Source organism: Syngnathoides biaculeatus, chromosome 1, assembly GCF_019802595.1.
Source record: "Syngnathoides biaculeatus isolate LvHL_M chromosome 1, ASM1980259v1, whole genome shotgun sequence".
Lineage (NCBI taxonomy): Eukaryota > Metazoa > Chordata > Actinopteri > Syngnathiformes > Syngnathidae > Syngnathoides > Syngnathoides biaculeatus.
The window spans coordinates 11358336-11385027 of NC_084640.1; the positions used below are offsets into that span (position 1 = coordinate 11358336).

At 45.5% G+C, this 26692-nt stretch overlaps 2 protein-coding genes across 4 annotated transcripts in view; one reads left to right on the forward strand and one right to left on the reverse strand.

Moving 5' to 3' along the window:
* Positions 1–522: 522 nt before the first annotated feature.
* Positions 523–26692, reverse strand: part of ube2ql1 (ubiquitin-conjugating enzyme E2Q family-like 1) — a 105352-nt gene continuing 79182 nt past the window's right edge. Inside the window, exons 1-4 of one of the 3 annotated variants that reach the window (XR_009794496.1) lie at positions 12522–12738; positions 11234–12168; positions 3448–3850; positions 523–3367 (exon numbers count right to left, since the gene is read on the reverse strand). Coding sequence is in view for 2 of the 3 variants with exons in the window: in XM_061816199.1 (XP_061672183.1) it covers positions 3719–3850; positions 11234–11947 (846 nt within the window). In the remaining variant the exon portion in view is untranslated. Of the gene's footprint in view, positions 3851–11233; positions 12169–12521; positions 12739–22871; positions 22956–26692 lie in introns of those variants that run through there. The other 2 variants (XM_061816199.1, XM_061816190.1) reach the window with 2 other exon arrangements.
* med10 (mediator complex subunit 10) lies at positions 13537–14856 on the forward strand. The gene is made up of 4 exons (XM_061816217.1): positions 13537–13825; positions 13901–13984; positions 14172–14274; positions 14349–14856. The coding sequence occupies exons 1-4, from the start codon at positions 13704–13706 to the stop codon at positions 14442–14444; spliced, it is 405 nt and encodes a 134-aa protein (XP_061672201.1). The 5' UTR covers positions 13537–13703; the 3' UTR covers positions 14445–14856.

Consider the following 26692-nt stretch of genomic DNA (forward strand, 5'->3'; position numbering starts at 1 on the left):
TCTCTTTAAAGTTGTAGACGGATTTTTTTCAAAACCAGTGTGCACTTTTTCCTTTGTCGAGAAAATCCCTCCACCTCAGAGGGGCAAAGTCAAAGTGCGGCAATTACATTTTTGTTCACTCACATTTTATTTTGCTGGAAGTCCTCCACTGTTGTCCTTCGGCTTAACCTTCCTATTTAGTGGTGAAAATTGTTAGTCAGACCGTTGCACCGCTACACACAAAAAAAGTGCGAAAAGGCCAAAGACGCTGAATCCGCGGCTAAAAGTAACCTTTTGAATCTGCCCAAACGCCCCTGAAGTGGCCATTCTGGGTGTTTATGAATGTGCCGGAAGGTTAGAAACAAAAACGGCTGTGGCAGAGGAGAAACAATTCAAAGGTTTTGTGTTGAAAGTAGGACAATAAGGGAGCCACACAGAGGATGCCGCAGCCTGAAAATAGGATTTCACCACGCACGCCGGGCGTACTTTCGTGCAGATTAAAAACAAAAATCACAACCCAATCACTTTGAATATGCTGTGAATTTTATTGCACATTCTTGTTTGGTCTTGCAAACCAACCTTTTCCCACTTTTCTTTTCTTTTTTTTTTTTTTAAGTTGGACCAAACAATCAAGTCAAGAAGAATGGAATTGTCCAGCTGATCTCGGGTCAGATGTGTACATGCCCATGTGACAAATGAGATGTGAAGCACTGGGAGAACAAGACTGATCCTACGACAGTGATTTGAAGGGAGGGAAAAGTTCTGTCCACATTTTAGTTTGGACCGCGCGGAGCCGAATGACTGCAGGACTGAAGGTGAAGGGTGTGAAGTTTTGGGACGCGTTGCAACTTTGTTTGGGGCGTGATGGGATTTTCTTCTCAAGTTGTTGAGGCTTTGCAACTTTGTCCTTCAGTCCTCCAAATAAACACAAAGATCCTTCGAAGTAAGATTTTACTTTTTCTCGTGACAATCCCTGCACCATGCTTCAAATCTTCATTTTTGGCAAACAACAAATAAATTAAAACACATTCATAGAAGACAATATGACATTTGAGGACGCGTAAAAAGAAAACGCACGTACAGTACGGAAACTCCTCTCCGCCCTCCCCGAAAAAACAAAAAGAAGCACTTGCATTTTTTTTTGTTCGTCTCCGCAGTTTTTTTCCCCCCCCGACTTTTCTTAAAAAACAAAGAAACTATACAGCAGGTAGCTACCAATCACAGTTGACATGCAAATATAATACAACATAACCAAGCTCAGTTAGTGTCTGCGCTAGCTATCAGTCTAAATCTATATCACAAAATGGTTTGGCTTGAAACCAGCAAACACTCAACTTGGAGATATTTTGTGGTGTAATATGAATTCAATTTACAGTATTTCTGCACCGGTGAGCCAAGAGAGCACTATACAATCAACTCGGAAAAGAAACTTGACGTCATGTCTTTTTGTTATGATGAACACCCACACCCCCCCTCCTCCCCAAAACTCACCCCGACGCGCATTCTTCAACCTCACTTCTCCATCTGCCCTCCTCTCCTAAAACAAACGCAGCGGGGGTAACGCAACGGGAACCGAAATGCCAGCGGGTGGAGGATGGTGGGCTGGGGTTCGGAGGGGGGCGTGAGGGGGAGGTTTGACATCCTCCATCCTTTCGCTCTCAAGCGCCTGTCTCCCTTTAATGACGCTCGGCGGAAATGTCAGCCCAATTAGCAGCTTCGCCGATGACATTTAACTGGCACATAGCAGAAGTAACGCGCGCCGAAGACGAGCTGACAGGACGGACACATTTCAGATGCCTGAGTGGCGTCGAACTCATGTGGACTGAAGAGCGCCGAATAAACGTGGCGGACGATTTCTCGAAATTCTTACACACCTATAGTTAACCTAACAGCATCATCCATCCATCCATCCATCTTCTTTGCCGCTTATCCTCACAAGGGTCACGGGGAGTGCTGGAACCCATCCCAGCTGTCAACTGGCAGGAGGTGGTGTACACCCTGAATTGGTTGCCAGCCAATCGCAGGGCACGTTGAGACCAATAGCCGCACTCATAATCACACCTACGGGAAATTTAGAGTGTGCAATTAATGTTGCATGTTTTTGAGATGTGGGAGGAAACCAGAGTGCCGGAGAAAACCCACGCAGGTACGGGGGAGAACATGCAAACTCCGCACAGGCGGGGCCGGGATCGAACCCGGTTCCTCAGAACTGTGAGGCTAACGCTTTACCAGCTGCACCACCGTCAATTTTAGTGCTAGCTAAAGACTGATTAGAGGAGTCAGGCATGTGTACCTTCACACTGCAGTGTGACCAACTTTAAATATCCACCCATCTGCACATCCTGTCCTTTCCTGATGCTGTAGCCCAAAAATATCCACCTCGCAGAAAAATCTTTTCAAAAGCAACGTCATATTTTCTTCACTCCTCTTCTGCAGGTGTTCCAAAACTGCCTCCTACGTGTTTTATTTATCCCCGTGCATCCATTAAGTTGGCAATACAGATTCCTCCCCATCTTCCAGCCCGCTGACATTTTCGAAGTAGCGATCCCTAACAGCCGCGGATGTCTCTCTCTCTGCGCAATCACGTTGCGTACATTCGTTGACACGGCGAGCATCCCCCCACCCCACCCCCCGCCCCCGAACCGCCTGCATTCCGAGCCGTGCAAGTACAGTAGATGTGCGCACGAGTGGATTTCCTGCTAGACTTTGGTTGCTTCATACCGATCACACAGAGCCGTGCAGTCCCTTAAAAACTAACTCGTTAGGCCTTCGTGTCATTCACAGTTCAGATTTTCTGCTTTTAAAGGGCCTGTCGCTTACATGCACACGCACAAAAATTATGACCGCCCTTTTGTTCATCAACACGCACCGAAACAGACGATTGACGATCGTTCCACGTATCATACAAAGTCTCTGCATAATGCAACATGTGCCTTTTTTCTTCTTCTTCCTCCATTAGAAATCAAAATCCATCGACACAACAGTGAGCTCTAAATTTAGCCGCGAGAGAAAGATGGTGGGCGAGACAGCTTGGAGAGAGAGAGAGAGAGAGAGAGAGAGAGAAAGAGAGAGAGAGAGAGAGAGAGAGAGAGAGTGCACAGTTCCATGTACGTTACAATCTTCATGTTGCATCCAAGTGTGGGCAACCGAACAGTCGACGAAAAAAAAAAAAAGAGAAAAGAGGAAATGAAGGAGGGAGCGAGGCCCGCTGCCCATCTATTAAACATTAACGGCTTCATTTATATGCAAATGAGCTCACACCCGCGCACAGACGACGAAGACGAATGCAGAAAAGGAGAAGGGAGAGGGGCGGCGGTGGGGGTGGGCGGGGGTCAAGGAGAGAGCAACAGGAGCGGGGATGAGTCTGCGCCATTCAGTTTCACAAGTTCTCCAGCCGCACGTGCATGAGAAGAAGAAAACAAAATTAATAACCAGGAAAGAAATGGATCTCCAAATGCACACACACACCTCCCTCTCGGGCCTTGGGATTTCCCTTGGCGAGCGGTGACGACAAGTCACTTCCTGTCGAAGTGATGATGATGATGATGATGAAGAAGAAGATGAAGATGATGGTGCTCACTTGTCTGCATATTAAAAACAAATCCCCCAAGTAACACACACACACACACACACACACACACACGCACACACATAGAAAGCTACAGCAAAAGGTGAGTGTGACGGATTCGTTGAGTTAGCGCGGTGTGTCATTTTGCGGGCGGAGGTCAGGGGTCGGCGCTCAGCCGTCCGACACGGGCGGGGACACCCAGCCGTACTTCTCGTGGGTCTTCACCAGCGACTTGAAGGTGGCCTCGGCCTCTTTACGGCTGAAGGCCTTCTTGGACTTGCCCGCTTTCCGACATATGCGCCCCTGGCAAAAGAGGAAATGAAGAAAAGTCATGAAAAAAATGCTGGCGTCGGTTGAAAAAGACAAATGATATGAATGATGAAAGTGGAGTCCCGTAATTTCCGTCCTATTAACCGCAACTAATCTGTGTCCATTTTTTCTAACGGCCGCAAGGGGCACACGAGCGGAAAAGGTAAGAGTCAGGCCGGTGGAATATATGTGCGGTGACTTTTACCGGTCTGGCCGTGTTAGCGCTGCGCTAACGTGTTACTGCCATGACTCAGTGATTTTTACCAGTATGTTTTTTTTTTAACCGGCCCTGTTAGCGTGGCGCTAGCGTTAGCGTGGCAGTGCTAGCGTTAAACTCTCTGTGTACCTTCTACCTTTGGAAATATTTCGTGTTTCACTGTGGGTACTTGCGGCTTTTACACAGCTGCTACGTATATATGTACCAAATGGTATTTCCTTTACAAATGTACTGGGTGAGGCTTATAACCAGGTCCGCCCTGTAGGCCGGGAATTACGGTACTCGTTTGAATCTAGTATAAAATCAAAGACCACAATTCATCATTCCCCACTGAAATGAATGGAAAAACCATTATTACCCTGTTCCAGCCCAGCATTGTAAACTAGTGAATTATAATACAGAGACAAAGATGAGTTTACTGTCGTAATATTTGAGATTTTTTAAATATACATTTTTTTCCACACAGCATAAAAAACATACTGCTTGTGAGGTACAACACCAACATCGATGCCATTAGCCAATTTATGGCGTTCGCCACTATGTGTTAGATTTCAGATTGCAGACTTGCCAAAGGCAGTTATGTCGTTTCACATACAAAACGTGTAATAGTCTTGATTTTGTGTAGTTATAAACTTCAACTGGGCGGAGCAATCAACAGCTAGAGGACTTTTTTTTTATTAAAATTGTTTACTGTTTGCCAAATTGCTGCTTTGTTGAGTTGAATTTGCCGGCACGCTCTAGCGTTCATATCATTGAATACCATTTATTTGTTTCAGGACTCAGGACAAACCAAAAAAAATCCCCCCCAATGTTATATTTTGAAACCAGATAAAAGAAAAATCCCCTCATTGAAAAAGTTGAGATGACAAAACCGCAAAACCAAGGACGGCAGTTATCCTCCGAAACATTTGTGGAATGCGAGCGGAAGCCCCGGCACACGCAGAAAGGCCACAGAAGCGCTGAGAGAAGACGCGGACGCCACACAGGCCGGCCGGAGTCGAGGTTCGAACCCCAAAACTCGTGAGGATGTCGGAGAATCATCAGTCATTATTAAACAGAGCTCACTAAATTGGCAAGTAGAGAGTAGACAATGTTTTGGTCCAGTGATACATAAAACGATATCATTTTGCTAAACCGCGACAATCTTTTTTTTTTGTTTGACCTTGTTGCGCCTCCGTCACCTCGGAAAATTACGATCAGCCACACGAATGTTCTAGAAAAGGCGATAACGTGTGTCGAACGACAATTTGAAACACGGCAGGGAAAAGCAGCGCAAAGGTTTTTTTTTTTTTTTTTTTTTAATATAAAATAGAAGCGGCGTGTGTCACTTGATTCTGCGGATTATCGAATCAATAAAAAAACGGGCATCGTCGCGCGGCGTTGGCGAGACTGCGCGGCCGCCGTAAATCTGCCCAACGGTCACCCGGCGGGCGGCCGGGATGATCTATGGCGCTGTTGCGGGGGATTGGACTGCACACTTTGTTTTATAACACTGCATCACTTCGCTCAGCTGCTTTCTTGGCCGGCGGCTTTCTGCTCAAACTAATCAAACAATGTTTTCTGTGGCCGGCCATTCGGCGACGTGCTGCACTGCAGTTCGGATAAATACCTGGATTATATTACCTGTATTAATATTGTGATTATTACTATGCAGGTGCTGTCTGTGACATAATCCTCCTCTTGTTTTGTGATTTACATTAGTAATACGCAGCATGAATGAGGCATTATGATGCCATTTTACAGTATAAATGGTGAGAATACTTTTGGTAGTAGTTCATTTACACTACAAATATGTAATCTATTATCTACTTGGGTGTACAGCGATTAAACTGGGCTAAGGTCGAGGACCACATTTGTTAAGTTGTGTCCAAAAGTGTCCAACTCATCCAAGTGATTTGATATGTCACAAAGCTATTTGATAGTGCACTCGCGTTCATGCCTCTCTTGACCTTGCTTCATGAAATACACAATATGATTATTATTTATGCTGTCTACCGCATGTACTGCACATGCAGAGGACCAATCGTCACACATTCCAGTTCTTCCTCTTCTTTTTCTTTCGGCTTGTCCCATTCGGGGTCGCCACAGCGTGCCATGTTTTCCATCTAAGCCTATCTTGTGCATCTTCGTCTGCCCTCAGGTCTTCCCTCACAACATCCATCAACCTACTCCAAGAGAGATCCTCAGCACCTTCATTTCTGCCACCTCCACTGCTGCTTCCTGTTGTCTCTTCAGTGCCACCGTCTCTAATCCGTCCATCATGGCCGGCCTCTCCACTGTTTTATAGACTTTGCCCTTCATCCGAGCGGAGACTCTTCTGTCACATAGAACACCAGACACCTTCCGCCAACAGTCCCCCCCCCCCCCCTTGGACCAGTTTCTTCACTTCCTTACCACACTCACCATCACTCTGGATTGTTGACCCCAAGTTTTTGAAGTTATCGCTATCTCTTCACCCTGTATCCTCACTCTTCCCTCTCATTCACGTACATATATTCCGTTTTACTTCAGCTAATCTTCATTCCTCTCCTTTCCAGTACGTACCTCAATCTTTCTAACTGCTCCTCCGCTTGCCCCCTATCACAATATCATTTGCGAACATTATGGTCCAAGGGGAATCCAATCTAACCTCGTCTGTCAGCCTATCCATTAATACAGCAAACAACAAGGGGCTCAGCGCGGATCCCTGATGCAGTCTCACCTCCACCTTAAATTCTTCTGACATACCACCAATGGCAGACCTCACCACTTTTCTGTTGCACTCATACATGTCCTGAAATATTCCAACATATTTCTCCGCCACACCGGACTTGCGCATGCATTATCACAGGTCCTCTCTTGGTACTAGGTCAACAAAGACACAATGTAGCTCCTTCTGACCTTCTCTGTACTTTTCCATGAGCATCCTCAAGGCAAATAATGCATCTGTGGTACTCTTTCCAGCTATGAAACCATACTGTTGCTCGCATATACTTACTTCTGTGCTGAGTCTCGCCTCCACAACTCTTTCCCATAACTTCATCGTGTGGCTCATCATCTTTATTCCTCTTTAATTTCCACAGCTCTGAACATGGCCTTTGTTCTTAATTACACATTCCAGTTGGATGTGTTTATAAAACATGGGCCTCATTTCAGCAGCAAACTTGACACGCTTTCTCCCTTGCAATTTCTATCCTGACATTGGTCCTCCTTTTTTATTTTTTTTTGCAAGTTATCGTGAAATCAATGACTTGCAACCGATGTCCATTGTGAACTTTTTTTTTTAAACTGGCCGCATTGTGAGACGACAATGACACGGCCTAATAGGCCGGTTATGTCACAATGTCCCAGACGCGCTCGCTTGCTCGGCTCCGGTCGCGGCGTTCACGGGCACAATTAGCCGTGCATACCTTACACACCACATACGGTTGCTCTTGCCACCTCAAAATGGCGCCCGCTGACTTGCTGATTTGCCTCATTATCGCTGGCTATTGTTAAAGACTTTGCTGCCATGGCGATGTAGTGACAAGGAACATAACCTCACTTTCATTGAACGCCCCCCACGCCGCATCATGAGGTCTCTAGTCTGTCATTGGTGGGTTCTTTTATTTGCGAGCATGTATTGACCTGATAAAAAAATAAAAAGTTTGTGACCCAGGCTGAAACGTGGGAATTGTGCATTCATTTGTGGTATCACACTCTCAGACCCCCCCACCCCCCGGAAAAAAAACAACTCACTAGTAAAAATATCTTTTCGGGGGGATAGAGAGAAAGGGAGAGTAGTTTTAATGAGTGATTGCCCCGGGCCTACGCAGTCCCCGGTCAGCGTTTATCTGTTCGAGCAAAGTGCTCGCTCGCGCAGAGCGGCCGTCGGCTAATTGTATGAACGGGAATCAGTCGACGGACGGAACGGGACAGGCGCGGCGAGGCCCCCCGTCGCGAGTTGGGAATCGGCGCTAGGGGGACCGGAGGCGACGTGTTACATAATGCAGACATGTGCTTCAAAAGGTCAGGATAAACAAACAAGAGATCAATAGCGGTCTCATCGGATCGCTGAGCCCCTCTGGGACTGATAGTCGAGGTTATCGGAGGATAAAATCTTCCTTACAAACAAGTCACTACTCAAATTGCTGTTAGCAATCGCAGCATGAATGAAAATTTGCGACCGCAGAGCACTGAAACAAAAAGCACTTTACGCTCTGTATAATATAAAAAATTGCAAAACACTTGAATTTTTCAAAAAAGTGCAACAGTTGACTGACTGATGGATTTCGAACCCTAAGAATTAAAAGGACAGCATCCGATTACTGTAAAGGGTTAGTTATGCGAGGTTTGCGGTGAAAATGTGCAATTTGAGATAACGACTGATCTCCACAGCAGCGAGAAGAAGAAGTGGTCGGCGCGTCTGCCTCGCGGTTCTGATGTTCGGGGTTCCAAACTCGCCGACGGCCCTTCCCCTGTTGAGTTTGAATGTTCCACCCCGTGATAGCTTTGGTTTACTCCGGATAGCACGGCTTCTGCCCGCCATTTAAAAATCAATTAAAGAGTCCCCCTTAAATTAGCCAGAAATGTGAAATGGATGGAAGGGGAAATTATGCAATATTTTTATTTTTATTTTAATCATGTGCACTTCTAAAAAATGTGTTTACCAGCTCACGCCTCAATTTCCTTCACATGACTAATCAAGAATCTCTTGCTATCACTCAATGCTTCGTCTTACCGAAATTGTTTTTCCGCTCCGTTTCTCCGCACCATAGACTGATGCGTCCGGCGTGCAAATAGATTAGAGGCGAGGCCATCTTATGACACAAAGTATCAATTCTCCCCGTTGTCTCGCATGATTAACTTCATTGTTTCGTTTTATATAAACCGCACTTGAGACCAACAACGTGGTCGTGATCCATTTTATGCTTCTTTTCTGCAACTGAAAAGCAAACCCTGATGAGCATAAATCCAAATGACCCACAGTGGCAAGTCACGTCCTCAGCGTCCTCCTCCTGCCGACTGACTCTGTCCTTTCTCTGCTGGTTGAGGCAGCGGAGCCTCCTTCAGCTGGAAGCACAAATGGCCGTACCCGCCCAATATTTGACGACTTCAACGGTTATAAATCATTTATTCAGCTTTTTGTGTCTCCTAATAATAGCACTGGAAGCGAAAGAAAAGACTCAAACCTATGACCTACATACTATATCCACTCCGTGTGTGTGTGCGTGTCTCGCTGTTGACTTTTTCATCTCATCACATAACCCCCCGCCCCCAAAAATAGAGCCTCTTCACGAGGAACGTCAACACACGCGTAGTCGCAAAAGGTCGTCCGCTAAGGATGCACACACGCGTTGTGTGTATTTAGGATTTACATGGCTCCGAGCGGGTGAGAGAGATGATCTGCTTGGGAAAATGCAGTGCGTGCAAACTCTGGAGGTGGAAGACACACACACACACACACACACACACACACACACACACACACACACGCACGCACACGCACCCTGTACATTCCCGTTAATCAATACTGTTTCCATTAGATACAAGAAGACACTGCAGCACATTTAGAGAGCAGTTGCAGTCTTCAATCTGCCATTCGGGATGCCGCACACACGTCGTGAATAGGATGACGCGTCATAAACTAAACAAAAAAAAGGGACGGCAATACGGGGTCACGCGGAGGACAATCTGGCGTTGGGGGGGGGGAGACGACATCTATCATGCCGTTGAGCAAAGGCAAGCAGATTTGGACTTCGTTTTTTCAGGTTATGACGTGGAGTGCATTTGAGGATGCGGCCATTTCCGTCGGAAGCGCAGAGATACCGCACGACATCAGGGGGGTGGGCGGGGGTGGCGATTTGACGGGATTACATAATCTAGTTGATCTAAATCACACGAGGTCTGCGATTGTGGCATCCCCCGCTGCCTGCTTTTCTATCCCCCGGTGTTCTAATTATGATTCTTAGTTGGTAAATGTGTGTGTGTGTGGGGGGGGCATATCGCGAGCCCGCATGACTTTCACTGGACGGCGATGCGGATCTTTGTTCCCACACTGATGAAAAGCAATCAAACGGGGAACTGCAAAGAGCCGTTGAGGGAGGGAGCGAGCTGTAAAATGCTTGCTGGGAAAAAAAAAAACATCCTTCCATCTTCTCAAGTGCTTGTATGCACTTAGAGTTGGAGCCTACCCCAAGGGAATTCGGGCAAAGGACGGGGGTACACCCCGAACTGGCCCCCAGCCGATTGCGAGGGGGCAGAACAACAACCTTTCACACTCACATCTACGGAGAACTTAGTCTTTGATGAACAGAACATGGATGTTGTTGGAATGTGGGGAGAAAAACACGCAGAAAAACATCACAAGCGCGGGGAAATCATCCACAGCCCACACGTGAAGGCTGCGGCAGGATTCAAACACACAACCTCACAAGTGTGAGGAAGACTACAGCACCCTGCTGCAACCAGAAAAATCAATATTGTGCTAGTGCCCATTAGAAAAGCATCTACCAGAGTCTTTAGATCCAGAAATTAACTAACATGAGCGCACAGCCTTGAGATACAAGTGGAATTTTTCAAATTGCAAGTCAGCTTTCCTCATTCAAATGAATGGAAACGCGATTAATCCATCCCAGATGATACACTCTCACGCACCCCCAAATAGAACCCGCACCAAAAATAACTTGAACTTGCTTTTTTTAACATGAAAAATTACACTCTGGTCTGTCCTTGTTTTCCCGAGGGGTTAATTGGGAGTTTGTATGCACGCCTATGCCCATTACTGCCAGCAACTGACATCATCCTTCCACTGCGAGGAAACCAATCTGTATTGATTTTAGTAGTGTTACAAAATTGATAAAGCTACAACATACAAAAACATTTGAGAAGTTTTTGCAATAGTGTAGTAGTACACTTGTATCTCAAATATTTGCTCTCGTGTCAAGACAAGAAAATCAACAAAGGGGTGGCTCATATCTTGAAAACCAAACAAGTTCGTAAATCAAGGCACTTGTATCTCAAGGTACGTTTGTTATGCCTTTTAATAGACTGTACTTGTGCATGTGGGAGGACCCCAAGGAGAAAAACCAGAGAGAAACTAAACTGGCGTGTGGGTGAGCTGGAATACACAAAAATTGCACCAATGTGCAGCAACATGTGTGACGGACACGCGGTCGGGACGGACGGCGGCATCGTCTCACCTGTCCTTTTACAAGGCTGGCCGCAAACTGCCTCATGACGGCCTCCACCGTGTAGGCGCTGGACCATCCGCGGGGGGTCAGCAGCTCCATGCAAATGGCGCCGCCGTCCAACACGTAGCCGTTCTCCAAGCGGGGCGTCAGCACCCGCATGAAGGGCGGCGAGAAGGGGAAGTTGTCGGGGAAGGTGACGTTGAGCAGGATGAACTCGGTGCTGGTCTCCTTCATGTCCTGCCACAGCGCCGAGTCCTTGTCCACCTGGTGCAGCTTGACGTTCCAGTCGAACAGGTTGTCCTCCACCAGCTCCACCGTGATGAAGTTGTCCCCTAACCTCCGGATCTCCTGCAGCTCCTTCATCAGCCTGCGCGTCCGCACTTGGGTGCAGTGATGCCGGTGAGGGGCGAGCGGCGGTACGGAGGAGGCTCCGGTGCTTTTATTCCCGCCTCCTCCGGTTTGCTGTTGTTGTTGCTGCTGCTGCTGCTGTGGTTTTTCCTTGGCATCCTTGCCCGGCTTCTCCTTGTCCTTGCCGTGCTGGTCCAGCTTCCTGGCCTTAATCTCCGGGGTGCTGAGGATGTTGGCGTCGTTGGCCGTCTGACAGTGTTTGTTGTTTTTCTGGTTTCCTTTGGTGCCCTTTAAAGAGCCTTGGTGGTGTTTGGGGTCCTCGGTGTCGCGGTCGTGGAGGCGGATCAGACCGATTTTCCGCAGTAGAGTGGCCATAATTTAGTTTACGGATCTGGTTTGGATTTCTCCACCGATCCCCCCCTGCAGAGGGTCAAGATTGCACCCTTTCCCCCCCACCCCCGGTAAGGACGTGGACGACTGAGTTCACCTTGCTTGCACCACTCTCAGGTCTCTGCCTTCGCTGCAGCCTCCGGGGGTGATCACAGCCCACGATCCTGCGCTTTTTCCTCTCAGTGCATCATCGCCGCACGGCGTGACTACACACAGAAATCGGGAAACAATTAAAAGATTAAACCCTCGAAAAAGACAAACCCAAATAGCGTTTTGTCACCGGAATTCAACAAGATCCCCCGCTGCTAAGACTGTAAAACCGCAGTTCGGACGACAGGAAATTAAACGCATCTAAAAAGATGCACGCTGAACGTCATTACATCGGCATGTGTTGCATTCAACGAAAAACAAAACGGCGACAAAAGCCTATAATGACACATAATGTCATAAACATGTAATAAGAGATTTCGCAAATCTAACACCCGCATTATGAAGACCAGCGTCCCCCTTTTTCACGTTCCCTTGTTAATAAACAATTTCAAACCATGAACTCCCTTACCCGATGCGTAAAATCCAGAGTATCTTCTGCTGATCGCCTCCTCGTATGGGTTAAAAAAAAAAAAAAAAAAAAAAAAAAAAGACAATCCAGCAGATCCACAAGAGCTTCCACCGAGCCGGAGCGCTTCGAGCGCCTTTGTGCGTGCCTTGTACGTGTCGATGTATGTGCGCGTGTGCGTGCGTTCCGCCGGTGCTGCAGCTCGAGTAATGCAGAGGAGGACCAGCACGCAGACCCACTTAAACGCTCAGCAGCCCACATGCCCTCACCCTGCAAACGCACGCATTTCAAAGTAAAGCTCATGACGTAGCCTCACGAGTTTTATGTGTGCAGCAACTCAAAATGAATCTTTTATTTTCTTTTTTTTGGGGGGGGGGGGTGGTGGTGGTGGTTGGGTAGGGAGAACCAAAACATACCCGAACACGCATAAGGTGTTACGTGTCATTGCAAGTTACATGCGCGGGATGTTCCATCATGAGCTCATGTAAATGACAACATCAACAAGAAAACCATTACATGTTAATATTTCAAACAGCACAGGATATCTTACTCGTGTTATGATGTTTTTATCACGTGTACTGCAACCACTCGTCATCAACGTGAGAGTGTAGCGCTCGCTGTATGCTTTTATTGCGAAGGCGAAAGTGGCGTCACTTCCTGTTCATTTGCTGTTTGAAGAATTGAGATATTACCCGAATATATATCTAAATATCTTATGTAAACTGCTGTTCATTTTCTACACAAATGGGTATATTTCCACACAATACATTATTTTCATATTTTAAATTCAGCGGTTATGTGGTGGCGCTTTTTTGATCAGGACTTTAGTTTCTCACAAATGAAAAAATTAAGATGTTGTTCAAAATGTCCATGACATTTTTTAATTAATATTTTTGAGGAAAGATTACAACTTTTATTCATTTATTTTTTTTTTGCTATTTAGTGCTTACAGTGAAACGGGCGTATTTCAGGCAACGCGACGTTATAAATCAGAAACCGACACCGAATTCATTGGTCATCACCATGGCAACTGGAAACAGACAAGCAGCGATTGGCTGGTTCGTTGCCGTAAAGCGCGACTGCGCTTTAGCCACGCTAGCCTCGGTGGCTAACTGTAAACCGGTGCTTGTTTTGACACACGACTTAACAGTTTCAAGGCATTTCCCCCTTTAGAGTGACATTGAAATGGCGGAGAAAAATGAAAACCTCGAAGAGCATCTGGAGAAGTTTGTCGAAAATATTCGGCAGCTCGGAATAATCGTCAGCGACTTCCAGTCGAGCAGCCAGGCGGGGCTCAACCAAAAACTGTGAGTCATGTCAGATTTGACGGGTAAACAATGGAGATCGGTGGGCAAAAAACTTTTATGTGGCTGATCCGACAGAAATCTGATGATAACGGGACTGCAAGACATCGAGAAGTGCCGCCAACAGCTGCATGAGATCAACGTACCCCTGGAAGTCTTTGAGTAAGTCTTGATGACGAACAATATTCTTCTTGTTTTACCCTAACGTGTTTATTATTAAATTGTAATCCGCAAACTGAAGCTTATTCACACATTTAATGCAGTCAAAAGTTATAGAAAATGGGTGAAAAATGTTCATTATCATTCAGGTGACTCGTAAAATGTTTGCATTGTCTGTAATATTGTTCAGATACATCGACCAGGGTCGAAACCCACAGCTGTACACGAAGGAGTGCTTGGAGAGAGCCTTGGCCCGCAACGAGCAAGTTAAAGGAAAAATTGACACCCTGACGGTAAAATATATAACGCAGCGAAGTCTTAAACAATTGGATATCCTTGATTCAAGGCGAATTTTGTTCTATTCCAGAAATTCAAGAGTCTTCTCATCTCCGAGCTCGGCAAAGTCTTCCCGGAGGAGATGTTGAAATATAAGGCGATACACGGCGACGACGCCCCTTCTTAGTCCCCCCCCTCGACCCGTTTATATGTGATCAGGACATTTTTAGGCTCGCAGCGGTCAGACCAAGGACTGACTAGCAACCGGACTGAAGCCAGCATTCTTCTTTCTCCTAAAATTTAATGTAAATGGAGTGTGTTGACCGGACAAACGCGTGTCCTTGTCGCATGGACATTTTATTAACAGCAGGGTACATTTCAAGCTCCATACTGTACATAAGCTGTCTCCTGAATCTATGAAGCGGTGGTACTTACAGTATTTATAATATCTTTTTGTAACAATGCATAACAGCATATGAGTTAACATTTGTACACAATGTTTTCGCTCAGGCCTTGATAATTCTGAACGCAGGTGAGTTTGTGTAGGCCTGCTCTTTATTTGTATCCAGTTTGTATTAAAGGTTTTCTCAGTAAATAACCATTGTTGGACTGACTGTCATCATTTAAAAAGATATGTAAAATCATTACATTTTCTGTTTTTGCCACCTCTGTTTTAAATATAGCTGCAAACAAAATACTGCATACAAATCCTCTGCACAGGAGAGATACAAACGGAAAAGTACGTAAGCGAAATTGTATTTTGCGTGTATCCTTGCGGCGCATGGGGAGAGCGGGAGTGCCATCAATCCCCGAGGAACTGATCCACAGTGTCTGCTGCCACGTCAGGACACGGGCGCTCACGTCTCGTTACTAGCTCCTGTTTGTGAGCACTACAGGAGCAAGTGGTAAAAATGCAATAAAAAAATGCCACCAAAATGACACCACCTTGTAAAAGAATTGAACTCAAAATTGTCACTCAAAACTGCATCATTATCGCTGTCAGTGTAGACATTGTGATTTAGCACTTGCATTTTGTTGATACTGCTAGCGTAGTCCTATAAGAGTATGTCCTATGAGGAAGTAAAATACACACATGGCGCCAATAAATCCATCCCATGTATCATGCTTAACCCTAGATAATATCAAGCATTTTCCCTCATATTTACACCTACTGTAATTTCCGGCCTACTTTGACGTTTCACACGCTTTCAAGCCTGCAGTTTATGTGGTGATGTGGCGCCAGTGTTAGCTCACCTGGTTATAAGCCTCGGTAAACAGAAACAGCGCTAACGCTAGCGCCCCCGCTCTCGCGTTAAACTGTGTACTGAGGCTTATAACCAGGTGTGCTCTGTAGCCCGGGAATTACGGTATATATTTCAAACTCACAATTAACCTCACATTTTAATTTTTTTTTTTTTTTTTTTTTTTTTTGAATGTGTGGCACAGAAAACCCTCGCAAACAGATTTTTTTAAAAAAACTTTTACCTCACGCAAGAAGACAGAAGCAATGTTTGGAACCCTGAACGTCAGAACAGTCAAAACTGTAAATCATTATCATCGTGGCGAAGGCTTATATCACAGGTGTCAAACTCGGGGCTCGGGGGCCAGATCCGGCCCGCCGCCTGATTTTATGTGGCCTGTGAAGGCAAATCATGGATTGTAACTTCCATGATTTTTCTGATTATCTGTAACAAAATTTCAAATTGTCATATCATAAATGATAAAGTTGAGATATTGCAAGCATTTTTGTGTTACCCACAATGACACACAACGGTTTTCCCTCACTTCCCATTAGGCACCATTAATCAGGTACCCCATCAGCGCTTTGACCACCTCGAGTCCGTCTGCAGTTGACGGGTAAATCGGTCAAGGGCGGCTTCCTCAATCCAATAACGAGCCAAGTGTGAGAGATGAGAAATTGAATTAGCGGCTGTTTCTATCCACTTTGCTTTGCACACACACGACGGTGGTTTTTTCCCCCGTGTGCGCGTTTTCATGCATGATGAACATAAAAAATGCGGAGTCACGTAGCTTTCAATGACATACCGCATAGTTTTAAAAGGTGATGTCAAATTTAGGCTAAGCGTATGTTTTGTCTTAGTTTTCATCGTCATTCATATGTTTTATAACATTAAAATCAAGTTATCATTTGGTGATGATGGACATAAGTTGAGGGATGCCAGTGGAAAGGGCAAAAATATACATATTTTTGAAATAAAATGACTAAACTTTCAACTTTTTCGCTGATGAATGTTTATAAAAAGAGCAAGAGCAAGATGGTCCTTCTCCGTAGGAGCGCTGCTGTCAGTGTCAGTCGTGAATGAAACTAAAACAGAGTAAAAATTGTAAACTACATTAAATGTTTATTAATGTTCTTGAAAATTGCAGGAAAAGCGCGAATGGGGATTCGGAGAATTTTGCCAAATTGACACATTTAAAATGATAAATGAAAACAAATTCAAACTTTCAATGCTACACTTCTAACGAGTAAGCCAAACTTTCTTTCTTTGGAAAAGAAGGGCTGCGGGACACAACAAACATAAATAAGCCCCCAATCTCAAGACAAACCAAAACAAAGCCCCCGGGAAGAAGAAACAGCTGAAGTCTCGAGATTAGCTCCCTCGACAAGTGGAACAAGGAAAATTTGTTTGTGTTTATAAAAAGACATTAGCACGCTTCACTGGGGTTTGTCCTGATATTTTGTTTGTTTGTTGACACCAATCGGTAAACAGGAGACGCGTCCGCCTGAAAACGTCTCACCTGTTCGCCGAGCCGCGAGACAGCGACGGGACCAAATCCGCCAGTAATGTAAAGGATGACGTGCTTTCGCGGGCTTGAAGGGACAAAAGTTCACAAGGCGGGGCGGGTGCTTAACTTTCACAACAGCTCTCCAACCGTCTAATTCTGCTACATGGGACACTTTTGGAAAAGCCAAGAATGAGTGCATTACTTCACGGAATTTGTCATGCAGGCTTTAAGCGTTTGGTGCAGTATCAAATGAGCTCTTTTTTCCAAAACACAATTCACAGCGTTTTCCCCTTCAACGTCTTTTTCACTCGTAAAACAATCCACCGTACTAGTGCAACGACGAGGTGGCACCAGTGCAAGGGCTGTGTCTTACTAGCAATATTATTTTCCATAGCTTGTGCCATTTTTGGGTCTACAGGTACAAATTTACAATGGATGTCAAGGAATCTATCCATTTTCTTAGCCGCTTATCCTCACAAGGGTCACGGGGAGTGCTGTAGCCTATCCCAGCTGCAAAGGGCAGGAGGCGGGGTGCACCCTGAACTGGTTGCCAGCCAACAGCAGGACACATTGAGACAAACAGCCGCACTCACAATCGCACCTACGGGCAATTTAGAGTGTCCGATTAATGTTGCATGATTTTGGGATGTGGGAGGAAATCGGAGTGCCCGGGGAAAACCCACGCAGGCACGGGGAGAACATGGAAACTCCACACATGCGGGTCCGGGATTGAAACCGGGACCTCAGAACTGTGAGGCCAACGCTTTACCAGCTGAGCCGCCTCAAAGAATATAATAAATTCTCAATTTCTTCAATAGCTTTGATATCTAGTACTACTACACTCTCTTGTCCTCACTAGTAGGACAACTACTGTACATGTTACCCGGGATATAACAGCTAGCAAGTTTCTATTCGGGAGTGTTTTTCAGTGTGGTGCGCATAACACTATTCCCAAATGAGCTCCCTCTAGTGGTACTTGAAAGAATCACAGCCCAAGTACAGTTCCGTTGTATTTAACTTTAAAGTTCAATATACATGTATTTGTATGGATATTTAAGAGCTATTTATTTTGAAGCATTTGTTTAGGTACATACAGTATTTTATAGGGAATACATTTTAAATGAATCAATTAAGTATTGTATTTATATTAAAGCACAGTGGTAGTGTTCAAACTGTGCATAATGTTTCAGTGTTATGGAATAATATTAAATAAAGCTAATTTCGTTTGATGAACATTTAGGCATACTATGCTACTGCAACATAATGGCGCCGTTACGTTGCGCGGTAAGAATATTTTATGTGGCACTTGATGTAAAAAAATGACAAAACCACTTTACTAGTGTGCTAATAATAAAGACTACCTGAAACTCAAGTTGGATACAAAGAAGCTCGAATAAAATCTCAAACAGCTTTCCAGACGTCAGCGTTTGGGCTCCCATGTAAACTAAACACTCCCGTGTGCCCTTGGGTTGCTACTCAGACACAAAAGCAGGCCGAGCCGCCTTTGATGCTATTAGCATAATGTCTTTTTGATGCTAATGCTAAGTGGTGAGTCGCCGCTGAAGCCCAGGCGATTTGTTTGCGCGGTTGCGGGTCGGCCCCTTTTCTCCTCTCTTCGCATTGTGACCGGCGCCGGTCTCGCCTCAGCTCCGTGACTGTCATTCACCTTCTCTGCGAGGGTCAGGGGCCGGGACCCTCATCTTCCTTCTGTTGCATTCGCCCCCATGGTAACAATCCTCCGGCCTTTTACCCCCCGACATCGCGCATTCTTTCTTTCCACTCTAGACAATGCTAACAGCTATGTTGGCCTATTTAGATGGGGAATAGTCAAAGTACAGTGAACACCTAGTTGACGTCCAAGAGTCGCCTGTGATCGGTGAAAATCTGCAGTAAAAAGCTCATAAACGCAGTTTTAAAAGTATTTCTTAAAGGAGTTGTTTTACACTCACTTGCAAAAAAAGGGGCAAAGTATGCTTGCTTCAAGTTTATTTGCCTCTCCCAGTTCAAGTTTACTGTAAAAACTGTAATATAAAACAAAAGAGATCCAAACGTATTTTTGAACCAAAATGTTTAGGTCAACAGTGTCGTTTTCGCCTCATGAATGTGCATTAGCTTAATGCTAACACGTGTGATTCTGAAGACCACAGAAATTAGACGTTACGAGTGAAGTTGTGTGAATGCACAACAAATCCCAGGAGTCACAAACTATAAACATTTGAGACTGGATCGAATTGTTTGTTTTGCCCAAATCCAAAAATGTCACGGTCCTGTCATTTTGTCGTCGTCCCGCACGAATCAAGACGTGTTTGCTCACAGTTGAATGTCAGCGCTCACGCGGTTGCTATTCTGGCTTCATACACGTCACGGCGATGAAAGACATTCACGCCGCATCTTTAAAAATCCATCTGTCCGCAATCAGGCCTAATGGCCAAAAAATGCACGCGTGAGGGCTTCCTGTGTCGCATTTGGAAGCCGCGAGCCGCTGACCCGGCGTCAGCGATCGGCGCACCGGGCGGGGAGAACAGATTGTGTGCGTGAGGGTGCCGATAATCGGATGATAAAGGCGCTAAATGAAAAACCATAAATCAGAGCGATGATGTCTCCCGCCTAATGCTACCCGCACCTGCCACCGCTAAGGACCCGTCGACGGCGGCTATCGAATTACCCGACGTGAAAACCCTCACAGATGGCTCTTAATCGATTGGAAACAATAGTTTGCCATGTTTTTGTCGCTGGTACGTACAACCACACTCTTCGCTTATTAACTGCATCCGCAGCCAGAGGGGGGAAAAAACAAAAAAACAAAAACAACACAGAAATAAATGAAGGATGGGCATAGCGGAGCGAGGGGAGTTCTCATCATTTCCCTTTGGTTTAATTAGGTCTGAACACCCTTTGCTCATGTGGGTGAAATTGTGAGCCCCCAGTGCGACATTTACGACAGAGCCCAGCCACTGATGTCATCTCGCTGTCGGGTTGAAACCTCATCGCATATTAGTCAATCCGAGGAAATCCAACGAGGCAATTACCCACCGTAATAATGCTCGCAATGCATCACGGAATTACCGCCGGTGGTTCCAAAATGATTTCTTCGGTTTCAAACGTGCATGGGAAGGCCGTCAGTGGATCTTCTCACAGTCGTTGGGCAACGTAATATTGGCGCGTGCCAGAGGCTGCGATTGCGCCGCAGGGCATTTCCAGCGGGGTGAAGGGAATGTCGTTAACTCGTTCACTGCCAGACGTTCTCAAAGCGGAGTTCGCCAATATTGCCGACCGGTTTCCAACAATTTTGCCCCATCTTTCTAGACCCACGCAAGATTGCGTTCTGTGATAGTACAAGCGCTGAACCTACACCAGGAAAATAAAATTTCATTTTAGATTCATCCGCTCTTTAGTAATCAGAAGTAGAATATGGGCTGGTTCTTCTGATCTTAAAAAAAAAAAAAAAAAAAAAAAAAGAATGGATGGCTCATTGGGCACCAAAACTGAAGTCGCCATCCGCCATCTTGATACTCCCAAAACAAACATGTCGACCCGCCTTAATCGCCAGTTTCGTGGCTGTGAGAAAACATTCCACAGGTAAGATAGAAAGATTTACTTTGACACTGTTAAAGTTTGTTTGTAAAGGGATTATTTTTAATTTTCTGACGATCTTCATTCACTTGAACAACGTTTTGTTGACGGTTGTTGTTGTTCACTGTTCACTCGCTGCTTCACCTCATAGGCTGACGATTTTTTGCTAAAACATTTTCCCTAAACCTCACCAGTGGGTACGCAAGAAAACACAATTTCAATGACATTTTTGATGAATTTCATAAAGCAGAATTCTGCAAATTGAATTTGATTTTCAAATGCGAGGAAACGAGTTAAAATTTACCTGAAATAGGGCGTCGCAGAGACAACAAATGAACGATGCGTTACGCATGTATTTTCCCATTGCGAGTCCATATTTACAAAAATATATCAAAGTGATTGACTTAAAAATTTAACGTTTATATGACAAAAAAAAATGCTTAGTTTTTTGCTATGTTATGAAGCGTATTTTGGGCTCTTGATAAATCGGGCCCTTGGTAATATGCAAGGTTTCCTGCTAATTACGGTGTTATAAGTTTTTCCTTTGTACTTAGCCTTTTTTTTTGGCTTACCAAGTCAAATTAAAAATGCTTCATGTTACCAGAACTGAAAAAAAGTCAACCTCACACGAGAAGTTTTAATTCTACATGCCAAACTTTGAGAAACCCCTCGCCATAATCCAACCTGTAAAACGTGTCCTCCACACGTTTTGGGACTACCAAGATGGCAGTCAACTGGCTTCAACCAGTCGACATACCGCTCGACGTGTATGCGCTATCCAGTCTTTTCTTTTTTAGATCAGTGGCTGGCTCCCATTTGATTTCAGTGCGGCGTCCACTTTGCTAACACGCCATTGCCGATTTATCGACAGTGTGCCACCTGCGCGTCTATTTATGCTCGAGGGATGACGTAGGATCACATAGGTCCGCATTACTCACTCACTACTCTCTCAAAATACAATCTAAAATACTGCACAGCAGCTTAAATCACGATTAAAAAAGACAAAGTTTTATGGATGATGTCCCACGTGGTCGAGTCAGACGTTAATTAGTTTTTTGAATATTTTCGCCTGGAGTCAGCTGCTACCTATTGTCACCTAAAGTGTCCTATCCCAGTGGACACATACAAACGCTCCATAAAACTCCCCCTCCCCGCCAACCCCGCCACATCCCCCAATGAGGTCAACCCATAAATGCCAAGAAAACCCTCCCCCTCCATCCTTTTTTTTTTCCTCGCTCTTCCATCCTCCTCCTAACGTGCTGCTCACACCCGATTTTATGGAAGGTGGCCAAAGAATAACCAGAATGGTGTATGAAAGCTTCCAAGCTGCTAACAAAAAAAAAGGGCTTCAGGAAAAAGTACTCATAATTAGAATTCCAATATGCATAGTGGGGGCGCAGGAAAAAAAAAAATTAAAAAACTATTTTCGCCGTGTTCTGTTAATGCTTAAAACAAAAGTGCAAATACAGCATTTGTGGATTAGCGAGGAGCTGTGGTAAGGCAGTGAGTGCTTTTGCCACCTCTGGCTCGGACCCCCAAAACCGGGCCATTTTGGGTTTTTGCAAATGGAAATAGGATGCGGTCACCACGGGAGATGACGGATGCTAAATATAATGGGCTCGTTTGTGGATTTGCCGGGGGGGAGGGCTGGTGGACAAAATGGGGTCAACGCAAGAGCGATGAGAAGACGAGATTGACCGCCCACAGCATACCGGACCTCGTCGGCTATTTTGCAGGTGGGCGGTGCTGATGTTGCCCGTGCTCCCAGATGTGGGGCTGCATGGCAACAACAAAAGCTCATTAATCACCGTTGAGGACACACGTGATGCTGGTCTGCCAGGTGATTTTGCACAAATGCATTTCTTTGTGTCCGATTACCCGGTTTGTTGTTTCCTTGTTTATGCACAGGATGCATGCTTGAGGCACGGTTCACAATCCAAAATAAATGATTCACCAGGTAACTCTCCAGGTTCCCTCGTCAAAATGCCAAATATTGGCGACAATAAACAGCCAAGCAGGAAATCTGTCTTTGCCGACCTTGTACATACGCGAGTGCACGCGGATACGCAGTCATTCGCTCCCGTACTTGCACCTGCACGCTCACTCACGCATGACTCAAGCCGACCTACACCTGCCTCAAAAGCCGTGAATGGCCAAGTAATGTAACGTTGAATCATCCTTTCGTTCCCTCCCTTCCGTGAACCCCGCACAATTCGGGCGTCTGAATACCGGAGTTTGTTCGATCCGACGCAACGGCGTGGGCGGATCGCAGCCGAGTTTGCCCACAGCTTACCTCATGACTTGGAGGAGGCCTTCGTGACTTCGGCGCGGCAACGATGACATTTCGCTCTGCTGTGGATGAAGTGGGATTGATTCGCTGGGGGGAGAAAACAGAGAAGAATATTGTATTTGTGTCAAAAATAGAGAAAACATTCGCATCAGACGATGGATAACCCAGCTAAATTTTGATTGATATTGTCAGAGAGGGGGGCAAAAGGTGGCTCAGCTGGTAAAGCGTGGGCCTCACAATTCCGCCCCCACCTGTGTGGAGTTTGCATGTTCTCCCCGTGCTTTCGTGGATTTTCTCCGGGCACTCCGGTTTCCTCCCTTATCCCAAAAACATGCAACATTAATTGGACACTCAAAATTGCCCCGAGGTGTGAATGTGAGTGCGATGTTTTTTTTGTCTCGATGTGCCCTGCGATTGACTGGCAACCAGTTCAGGGTGTATCCAGCCTCCTGCCCATTGACAGCTGGGATGGGCTCCAGCACTCCCCGCGACCCTTGTGAGGATAAGCGGCAAAGAAAATGGAGGGATACATGGATGGATATTGTCAGAGAGGTATTGATTGAGGAATATTGTTTTATTGTGGTTGTAGGCTGCAGTGATGTAGTACTGTACCCCATCGTATTGTTCCTAATATATTGGTGATGGGATTTAACGATTTGAGAATCTTTTGGCACGGTGAAGGCATGGTTGGTGCAAGAGTATGTCTGTCATCATGGTGACCTCACAAATGTTCCTATGCGTGAACGTTTTTTTTAAAAAAAAAAATGGGATTCAGAAAGTTCAAAGTCTTGTAGAAAGCCTTTCTAGAAGAATGAACGCCCTTACAGGACAGACTCTGCATGAAATATTCAAATCAGATGTCATATTGACTCGAGTTAAGTGTCCCTCCGTCTGCTTCCATGACACAACCCTTTCAACTAAATAGTATATCATGCAAAAATACATATTCCCCCTCTAAACTCCAATGTCGGTACAATAAATTCAGTGGTCATCCTCCAAAAACCTCTCCCAGGTAGTTAGCGAATCCAAACAACTATCAAATATGAACCAAATTCAGCAGAATGAGGATCTTAACCGGCGGTGATCATCGGTGACAGACCCAGCTTACAAAGTTATGTAAGGCCACGTCGGGGAGCCGCGAGTGGACTTTTGAACCGAGTCCCAGCTGGGAGGCTTCGACTCATGGGACCGCATCTTTTTGCGCCGATAATTCTGATGTTCAGCCTGTCGACAAAGTTAATCTGGATTTAAGAGCAGTGACGTCGTCAAGGAAGCTCTTCGGTGGTGACTCACCACACGCGCGTCATTGGACCGTGCAACGTTACGAAGACCAGGTCATAGAATACACTCAGTTCGGCTTCATTAAAAAAAAATGTCCTTAGATGGAAAAACTGCAGCCTTGCCCTCGGTCTGAATGTATGGATGGACTCTCGCGCTTGTGGGATTTCAACATGGCTCCGAGAGGCTTTGGGAAAGAAAAGAAAAAAGGATTAGTGAGAATGAGGAAAGCGGCGAAGAGTGACGCAAACACCTGCTCAAAGACAGAATATGTCCACCAAAACAATCTCTGATTGCAGTCTTTGGAGTATGACCTTAAACGACTTGCTTGCAGTTGCATTTAATAGCCAGGAAAAAAGGCGTACAAATCAATGAAATTGTTTTTTTTTTCCACTGTCGGATGAGAAGGATGCATGTTATGATGGATTTAGAAAATAAGTGGTATTAAACAGGGAAGAAAATAAGTATTTGAACACCCTGATATATTGCAAGATCTCCCACTTAGAAATCACGGAGGGGTCGGAAATTTTCAGAGTAGGTGCATGTCCACTGTGAGAGAAATCGTCTAAAAAGAAAAATACAGAAATCAGAATTTATGATTTGCTTAATGATTTATTTGTGCGATACGGCTTAGCAGCCGTATCACATAAGTATTTGAACACTTGCGAAAACCAATGTTGATATTTGGCCCAGTAGCCTTTCTTTGCAATTACAGAGGTCAAACGTTTCCTGTATTTTCTATTGGGTTTCGGTCTGGAGACTGGCGAGGCCACGGCAGGAGCTTGATATGCTTCTTATGGAGCCACTCCTTGGTTTTCCTGGCTGTGTGCTTCGGGTCATGATCATGTTAAAAGACCCAGCCACGACCCATCTTCAATGCTCTGACTGAGGCAAAGAGGCTGTCCCCCAGAATCTTACAATACATGGCCGTCATCATCCTCTCCTTAATACAGTGCAGTTGTTCTGTCCCATGTTCAGAAAAACACCCCCAAAGCATGATGCTACCACCCCCATGCTTCACAGTAGGGATGGTGTTCTTGGGATGGAACTCATCATTCGTCTTCCTCCAAACACAGTTTGTGGAATTATGACCAAAAAGTTCCATTTTGGTCTCATCTGACCACAAAACCTTCTCCAATGACTCCTCTGTATCGTTCAAATGGTCATAGGACTTAAGACGGGCCTTGACATGTGCTGGTTTAAGCAGGGGAACCTTCTGTGCCATGCATGGTTTCAAACCATGACGTCTTACCAACTGTTACCTTGGAAACGGTGGTCCCAGCTGTTTTCAGGTCATTGACCAAGTCCTCTCGTGTAGTCCTGGGCTGATTCCTCACCTTTCTAAGGATCATTGAGACCCCGCGAGGTGACATCTTGCATGGGGCTCCACTCCGATTAAGATTGACCGTCATGTTTAGCTTCTTCCATTCCCTCGACATGGTCCGCCTATATTAGATGGCGCAGACAAAAAAAAGTGCACACATTGTCCCATTTAACTATTCATCCCAAAGGGGGAAGGGTCCCTGCAGCGGGTGCCAGTCAATCACAGCACACATAAAGAGATGGACTACCATCTGAGGCCAGTGCACGACGACGCTGAGCACATTTAGTCAAAGTCAAAGTCAGATTATAAAAAAAAAAAACAATGGCCACTGTTGTCATTCTCTTGTGAGAGCGTGGATTTAAACGGCGTCGGCCGGCTTAATCTCTTCTCAGAAAGATGGCGGCTTTGCGTTTTTTCCCCCCCGTTCACCCCCTCATTGATTCTCCCATGCACTCGTTTTTTTTTTCCCCTCTGCACGCTTTCACACAATGAAATGCTAACAGAAGACTGGTAGGCAACTTTTATTTGTTGTTCTTCTTCTCATAAGCTTGTTTTCCACCTAATCTGTTGAACACAGATAAACACAAATCTAATATTGCACAGAAGCATCACGTGTGATTTTCTTTTCCAGTCCACGATGAGGTTTTCCTCTTTTTCTCGTGATGTGAAATCTTTAGCCCATTGAAAAGAGCTCAAGACAAGCGGAGAACACGTGTTGCTATGACAAATCGCTTCATTACGGCGTAGGAGTCTCTTTAAAGACTTTCCAAAGGTTCGGCGTCTATATTTAGACGGAGATGTCACCCTCGCGCCTTCACACCGTTACATTCCCCTGATGGGAACAGGACGGGAGGAAGATGGATTAGATGGGGATGTCACGAGTCGACGCTGGAGGAAAATGCGGTCCGGGGCAAACTGGAAGCGAGGAAGGAATCGCGCCAACTGTGCCGCCGATTCCTGCTGGGTGAGTCGCGAGTTAGGATAATTTTAATGGAATTAAAGCAAATCCAGGTTATCTTATTTTAGCACGAGTTGCACCGGCTATTTTGGTGCTGATACAAACAGGAGGACCCAAGCAGACACCCCAGTGTAGATTTTCTTGTGGATGTTCAGCCCCCCCAGAAAAAAAAAAACAAAAAAACGACAACTCCACAGAGAGGAATACTGAACGTGCTCACACTTTTCCAGCAGAGGATCTCGTATCTATTCCCTGGCACATTTG

Excerpts from the sequence above, each read along its gene's own strand:
- med10 (XM_061816217.1), top strand. The coding sequence starts at position 13,704 with ATGGCGGAGAAAAATGAAAACCTCGAAGAGCATCTGGAGAAGTTTGTC. Across the intron at positions 13,826-13,900 it reads GCGGGGCTCAACCAAAAACT|AAATCTGATGATAACGGGAC; the intron begins GTGAGTCATGTC and ends CTGATCCGACAG. Across the intron at positions 14,275-14,348 it reads GAAAAATTGACACCCTGACG|AAATTCAAGAGTCTTCTCAT; the intron begins GTAAAATATATA and ends GTTCTATTCCAG.